Source organism: Pundamilia nyererei, unplaced genomic scaffold (assembly GCF_000239375.1).
Source record: "Pundamilia nyererei isolate P.nyererei 1_Seehausen unplaced genomic scaffold, PunNye1.0 scaffold00029, whole genome shotgun sequence".
NCBI classification, from domain to species: Eukaryota; Metazoa; Chordata; class Actinopteri; order Cichliformes; family Cichlidae; genus Pundamilia; species Pundamilia nyererei.
The window spans coordinates 3988470-3996539 of record NW_005187430.1 but is presented as its reverse complement, the minus strand read 5'-3'; the positions used below and the strand labels follow the sequence as shown (position 1 = coordinate 3996539).

At 41.6% G+C, this 8070-nt stretch overlaps 1 protein-coding gene across 1 annotated transcript in view; it reads right to left on the bottom strand.

Annotated features, from left to right (window-relative positions):
- Positions 1-7051, bottom strand: part of atrn (attractin) — a 125759-nt gene extending 118708 nt beyond the window's left edge. Inside the window, exon 1 of the mRNA XM_005728709.1 lies at positions 6570-7051. Within this exon, the coding sequence (XP_005728766.1) occupies positions 6570-6808 (239 nt within the window). The 5' untranslated portion in view covers positions 6809-7051. The remainder of the gene's footprint in view (positions 1-6569) is intronic.
- Between the last annotated feature and the right edge of the window lie 1019 nt (positions 7052-8070).

Genomic DNA, 8070 nt, shown 5'->3' with positions numbered 1-8070 from the left:
CTCCTTTCGATGTGGAGCAGCAGCAGCTCTACTCTGAGCCCCTCCTGGATGGCCGAACCTCTCACCCCACCTCTAAGGGAGAGGCCAGCCAGCCTTCGGAGGAAGCTCATTTCTGCCGCTTGTATCCGCGATCTCGTTCTTTCGGTCACTACCCACTACCCAAACTAAAATGATCAACAACCAACACTAAGATATACACATACATCAGCAGTGCATTAATGGAAGGGACTCTTTTTAAAGTTGTTGTTTCTTTCCCATACCTGGAAACAAAATCCTAATAGATATACATTTGAATGAATAGATTCATTCAGTCACTAACACATAAAAGGACACACTGGGCAGTTTAGTTCATGACAGCTCATAAAATTGGAGGAAAACCGATGGGAGAACAAAAAAGAAAAAACGGTTTCATTTATTACAAAGCAGTTCTAAACATTTATTAAGGACATTTCAAAGGAGCTCTTTAACACACAATCAACTATTAATCTGTCGTTTCAGCAGTTCCATTACTGTCATTATTTGATGAGAGAGCTTAGCGTGAGAACGAGTGAAAAACCAAAGGACTACAGCAGGAGTTGGGGAAACTAAAACAAAGCACAGTCACTAATATCCCTGTCATTTTGCTTTTATTAGATACGTGTAGTAGAGCAAGATGTGATGAATGTGGGGAAAGCAAGCAAGCATCCGAGCCTACGTAATATATTCCCCAACTACTCCGCTATCAGTTCACCCAAATTACATTAAAGCATTTCCAGAAGCCACTTTAAAGTTGAGAAACAAGCAAGAACTCCCAAACACTGAGGGGGTGGCACTATGAGAGCACTTAGGATTCAATATGCGCTCTTTACATAAAATTATTAAAAAATAAGCAGGTAAATTGAGACACTTCCAGGTTTCACATTAATTGCAACCAAAACTGGTACTCAAACCAGTGGCAGAACATGAACAGGCATCAGACTCTTTATGCACCACCCCGTCCTGCTGCGTATGAAAACTGGTTGGGAATCCCCATTCTATGAAAAAAAATTAAATAAATTATCTCCGCAAGAGTTTTATGTCATGCTAATAAAAATGTGCATTTATGTCTAAGAGTCTTCAAACCAACAGGCGTGAAGCAGCCTTTTGTTGACACTATGTGATAGAGATCAGCCTCATGGCTACAGTCGTTAATATGACAAGCAAGGATTGTAGCTACAACTTACAGTTACAGTTATAACTGTCACTTTATTAGTTTTTAAAGCTTTTTAAAGCTTCTCTAACACAGTGAGCCTGCATCCTAGTTTAACAGCTCCAGTCAGGCAGGAGAGGAAGAACATCCATCCATCAGCTACAGCAGCTAATGAACTGTTCTTCCCAATCTCTTGCTCCACTCGTTTCCTGTCAACTATTTGCTTTCATCTATTAAATGAAACCATACAATTAGCAAAATGTACAAGAGGAAAAAACCCTAGAAGCAATTTACAGTGACTGAAGGTCCCATGTGAGCAAACAACAGCATAAAAGTAGAAATCTGCAGCCATTACAGTACTCAGAAAGGAGGCGAATCTGTCTCTGAGAACAATTTTTAAAAGCACCTTAACAAGATTCTGCAGAACTCAAGTGTTCAGAATGAAACCAGTCCTTACATGCAAACAAAGATCTTACAATTTTCTATTGCTCTTGTCTGATGAAACTACTTTGACTGTTTGGCCGTAACAGCGATCATATTGGTTGGAGAAGAAAAGAGTTTGCAAGTATAGGAACACCAACCCAGCATGGTGGAGGTGCCATCAAGCTGTGGGCTGCTTGTTGTGGGACTTGGGGAGAAATTTAATTTGAGCGGAAAAAGGTTTTTAATGTGTTTGAAATATAAAATTCTGATAAATATTTATAAGATACTTCAAATTAAAATTTCCCCGCCGTGGAATCAATAAAGTCTGATCTTATCTTTTATTAAACATTAGTTTTGTCAGCATCAACAGTTATGGGGGGGTTACAAAACCTTTCCAAAGACTTTTAAAGAAAATTTAACTCACTAACAGTTATTACCAACTGACACTGTCCCTCCTGATTCCAAACGTGGAACGTAAGCAGATGTCCACATGTAAGACGTGAATTGTCGGAGAAGAAATTATTAGAAATAAGAAGTTAAAGGTTTGTGATAAAGTCTCAAGCTAAAGATAGACTTTTTTTTTTTTATTATCCATTTGCTTTAATCCTCTGTGGACCTCGCACACCCAGGGGCGTATAGTACAATCGTTGAACAATAGATTTTAAAGACAGCAAGCATTTGTAATTGAATGTTTTAATTTCAAATATGAAGAATTAAATAAGGAACCTGTACTTTGTTAGTGGCTATCACAAAGCCCTAAACTCAGATAGAAATTTAAAACGAAGAAGAAGGTGGCTGCCTGAAACTTTGAAGTCAACACGACCAAAGGTTAACAAAATGTACATAAACTGGTGATGCAGTAGGATTATTATTAAAGTTTCCCTGACCCAAAACAGGGGAATAACAGAATTAAATATCCATGGAAAACTAAGTTAAACTATAATTAGGAAAATGAGTAGTCTCAAGTTCTTCAATAGTCCTTCAAGGCTTCTCGAAGAACATTCAAAGCTCTTCTTTGGATGTTGGCTGCATTTCTTCTGTTCTCTGTAAAGATGACCGAACACTGCTACAATAATGTTCAGGTCCTTGCTCTAGGGAGGTCAATCCATAAATAAACCATTGACAATCGGATGCTTACCCAATAGTATGGCATGGATCACCAGAATCTGCCCTCTTAGATCCATCAAGTTCAACAAGATCCTCAACACCAATGACTGTAATGCAGCCCCAAACCACGACAGAGCATCCAGTGTGTTTTACAGACGGCTGCAAACAGTCATTATTGTAACTCTACACAATCGACACATATTGAAACTTCAAATTTCGATCAATTATTCTGCAAGACCTGTTGTTACTGTTTTTAAGATAAGATAAGATAAGATAAGATAAGCTTTATTAGTCCCACACGTGGGAAATTTGTTTTGTCACAGCAGGAAGTGGACAGTGCAAATGTTATATAGCAAAAATTAGAATACAATAAGAATAAAATAGTGTACACAACTGTACAGAATAGAATAAAATAATATATACAGTAGAATAAAATATACAATAGGATAAAAATAAAATACAAATGCTTTATACAACTGAGTAAAAATACAACTTTGTCAGAAAAAGAGTATTGCACTTAGTGTTATTGCACATGTGTGGATGTGTGTGTTTGATCAGTTGGAAGTCCAGTTCTTGTGTCATTATGCATACCTCAGTCTTTTCTCCCATCTTACTTACAGTTTATTTGCCATAGACAGATTTTTAGGCCTTCTTTTGTCCTGCACTAGTCCAGCTTCCTCCATATACTTAAGAATAAACAGTACACCTTGTAGAGATATGCTAAGCGTGCAGCTAATTATTGTTTAGGAATCACTTTGTTGGTGCAAAAATAATATTCTGTCTCAGTCAAACCGTTATCTTTGGGATTTTTTCCCCTAGAAGGCTGCTAGTAACAAAGCGCCTAAAGATGCAAATCAAGTTTTCTGTCATGTGCAGACAACAGTAGTGCGTCCCTTGTTTTGGGTGGTTTTTTAATACTTGGATGATTCATAAGTCAGCATTAAGTGGCTCCAAAAATAAAAATCCCCTGAAAATTTCCATGTGAACAAGAACTGGACTGAAAATGAGTGAAAAGGATGTGCAAAGAAAAACCCAGAAAGCCTGGAGACCTAATGTTAAGACCACTCTAAAACAAAAGAAATGAGGGGTGCTTCAAGGCTTTTGCACAGTAGTGAAGAAAAGAACAACAACAACGACCCCCTTCTTCATGTTGATTTTTGGCCCTCAAAGCTAGAATAGGGACTCCATTTTGGCACACCCCTGTCACAGAAAGCTGCTTTTACCAGCATTCACCGAGCCTTGTATGGCAGCATTGTCTGTATGCTAAACACGGCCTCAGACCACAGGCTCTCCATGAAAAACTATCAGCACTTTGACCGTGTTAACAAAGTAACACAGCGCCGATTCCAAGCAAATGTGGAATCACAGCAGCAGTACGTTTACCGTTCCACTTCAAGATGATTAGCCTAGGGTGATGTGGCTTCAGTATCACTTTTAATGCTGGACCCACTGACACAGGAGCGCTGACAGCTGAACATTACACTGTACGAGAGTGGCCTGTTCTGCTATTAGCGAAGTTCACAGTCAGACAAGCAGCACCACAACCAGTCTGGCAGCACTGTGAAACAAAGAGAGATCTCCGTTTTTTTCCACTTATCAGCAGAGTTTTTCTTCTGATGCCAGGATGAAGCTTTTAAAAGAAGCTGGAAAAGACAAACGTAGCAGCCTTAGAAAAAACGGATTAACTTTAATGAGCCCCGTAGGGAGGTTCATCCTAGCAGTTGACCCCCTGGGTTGTATTAAAGCAGTCCTGAAAAAGAACCTAAAGCTTTGGTATTTTGATCAAGGGCGACTGAAAGAGTATGTCTTATACTTTTAATGCATGCCAGTCAACCACCACCCTACAATAAAAGAGCGTGGCGTACAAATAAAGATCTACATAAAAGCCAACCACTGGGTTTGTCAGCTGTTTAGGACAAAATAAGCAAATTCCATTGACTTTAGCCTCTTCTCTATTACACATTACTAACTAATGAGAGAAAAATCATAAATATTAATAAACAGAGTTTAACTCCATTCAAACCCAGCGTTCTTAGAGACGGGTACCCTGAACGCAGCTGGTGGTCAGCGATGATTTCCCACACTGATAGACTGTCGAGGCTGATACTCGAGTGCAACAGAATCACAGTTTTTATTCACAGCCAAGATGAGCCATTTCACCCAGAGACCACTTAAGCCCAGTGTTCTGAAACATTAGACGCTCAGCAGCCATTCAGCCTTCATTTCACCTGCTCAGATGTGCTCACCAATCGGCTGTACTAATGTGGAAATTGTTCCAGCTTCCCTTCCCTTCATCATGACCGACTTGTGAGCACGCATAACACAGCAGGCCTCCCGCTGGCTCTGCTTTATGACCTGGCAAGACTGATCACAAGCAGAGGCAGCATGACACAGTATTAAATAAAATGCTCTGGACTCCCTTTACGAAAAAAAGAGACGAAAATCCGCTGCCTACAGGGTGGACCCGACTCACATGTTCTTAGCTGCACAGACACGCTAGCTCATCAGAACAAGATCACCTTGCTTAACAGCGAAAAGAAAGAAAGCAGAAGTGTAAAATTACTTCAAGAGGTCACATTTGAGCTCTGTCAAGGAAAAAAATGATTTGGGGAACAAGATGTTTTTCTAATTCGGTGCTTGCTAAATGTCATAGCTGAAGGATGAGCAGAAGGGCGCGATGCTATGGAAAGTGATCAATAATATAGTCGTGACTGATTCCGAGTGAAACTGTCATCAAGTACTGCGGGATAATTTCCAGATCAGAGGACAAACTCCAGTAATGCAAAGTGACAGTAAAATGGGAACAGAGGACGGGCACAGCGGTAATAATTGCCAGTTTACAACTTTCGAAAATGTGCAGCTTTGGCATTCACACACTCGCACACAAACTAGTGGCACTCATGGTTTAAATCAGAGTTAAAGAAAGCCAACACGGATGTGGGGGGCGATTGAGAGATGATGCAATAATGGGTTTGTCAAGTGGTACCTTCCTCCCACCTCTCACTAACCTGGGCAGCTCAGCTATAAAAGCACAAAGTGCTTCAGTGCCCCCCCCCCATCCCATACTTTGACCCTGAGCTGCTGCTGTCCTGGCATCAGCACACAATATCAGTTATCTGAACGTTTCAGTGGGCCAAACATCATGCAGGCAGCTTTTCAAAGAGTCCCGTGAGGCTGAAGAATGCAAAGCGTCTCACCTACTGGCCTGAAAAAGTGGGACACTACCAACAGAACAGCAGTCTGGTTTAGTCAGAGATAAATTACTTGGTTAGATTGAAAGAAAGAAAAAACAGAGGCTAGCAGAGAGTGCACTGTGGCTACAAGTCAAAATGGTTTTGAGGGGCAGTCTGTCTGTCTGTGCTGTCAGATTTTCTAAAGAATAATGTCAGACTACAGAGGAAACATGCAGCCCGGCTACTCCTCATGGTTCTGTCCTTTCTGATAGCTGATCTTAGTCAAGAAATGGTGTGTACGAAAACAGGCTGATGATCTGCGTGAATGAGTGGCAAGATGGGACACTAATTCGGATTAAAAAGCTCTGAAGCTCAATGTTGGTCAAATGTTAAATACCACATTCACACAGGCATAGCCGTCCAACCCACACACTTGAACCATTGAGCAAACACATGCTGCATTTAAACAAGGAGGACTGTGGCCTTTGGGGGGAACCGCTTCGCTTGTAGCTGGGGCAGAGGTAGTAGCAGACCGGTACTTGAACGCCTCGAGTGTGGGCTGCTCGCCATCTCCAGACAAGGACTGTCAGGTCTGAATTAGCAAACATTTGGCGCAAAACAAGGCAGACGTAGACTCCACATTCAGCTTATGTCACTGCTAACAGTAGGCTATAATCTGCCAGTGTGTTTTACATTACCTGAATCGCCCTCCGCAGTGCTGGCATTGGTCCCCAACCCAGCCGGGGAAACATACACATTCGCCAGTGGCGGTGTTACACTGGCCGTTCATACACGGCTTATCGCACTCCTTGGCCTCGGTGAAGCCAGGCAAGCCGGACAGCAGCCCGATAACCGAGAGAAGGAGCGCGGTGGTCAGCATCAGCGAGCTCCGGTCCCGACCAGAGCCCGAGCAGGCCCGCCGCGTCGCCCCGTACATTCTCTCACAAAAGATGGCTGCTAGAGGCAGGCGCTCCGCTGACTTCGGAGGTAGCGAGCCGACGAGCTACCTGTTGATGTAGTTCCGTTTATTGGACCAGAGGTACGGTTTCCCTGGAGGGAAGGTTTAGTGTCTTCGCTGAACCTGGTTTCTGCCGGTTAGTTGGTTTACATCTTTCCAGTGGTTGTGTTTCCCAGCGCCGCACCAAGCCGCATATTTACATCCAGAAGTGACGTCACGACAACGGAAATGCGCAACGGAAGGAGGCAGAGCGCGCAGGGCTTTAAACTTTTATGTTGGAAGACAGGAAAAGTCCTTTCGTTTTCTCAGACAGCTCCTTAGCAGCTTTCTCTTATTATTTTTTTTCTCTAAAATAATCACCGTCGTCCGTTTGCTGCTCGTGTTCTAAGCGTAGTTCGATGTTTATTTTAATATTTTTAATACAAAATAATAATATATAAGAAATATGACCTCCTTCCTCCGCTCCCACTACAGGACATAGTTCACATAAAATCAGACTATTTACGATTTAGCTATTTAGCTTAAACTTTATAGTCATGCGTCACTGAATATGAGGAAAAGTGTATACCACTATGACTGTTGTAGTACTATAACTAGACTTTCCATGATGCTTTGCGCACACAACAGGACACCGTTTTTAGTTATAGCTTGTGAAACCAAGACTATTAACCTTGAATTCTAATCCGAGATGCAGAATCTCACAAATCATCTTACATGTTGTGGTAGAGAGACAAGACACTGAAGGCAGAATCCTAAACCATAAGTGAGCCTTTGTATATCTGATAAATGGTCCCAAACAAAATGCAAAAGTTTCACTTGGATTTATAATCCAAAGAAAAAGAAGTCCAAAAGAAATGTAAAGACCAGATGGGCAGAATGCCTCCTGCAAGCTCTGCTTTATGATGTAGACACACCATAATACTTCCACTTAAGCTTCTCCATTCTTTCTCTGTGTCCAAACAGCTGTACTTTTCATCTCTCATAATCTTTCTCTCGGCTGTCCTTCATGTTCTTCTGTCTATAACCTCATAGTCAATTACTGTGCAGAGTTCTAGCGATTGTGTTTTTTGAGACTACAATTCCCATCATTCACTCATGTCTTGGCAGATGTTCTGGGGTTATTTGCCATTTTTCTCTGGCTAGTATTCTTTCCAGAGTCTTTGAAATGTTCTTCTCCCTACCTCTGCCATGCTCATTCTGTACAGTGTGGCTCTCTTTGAGTTTCTTGGTGACACTTCTCT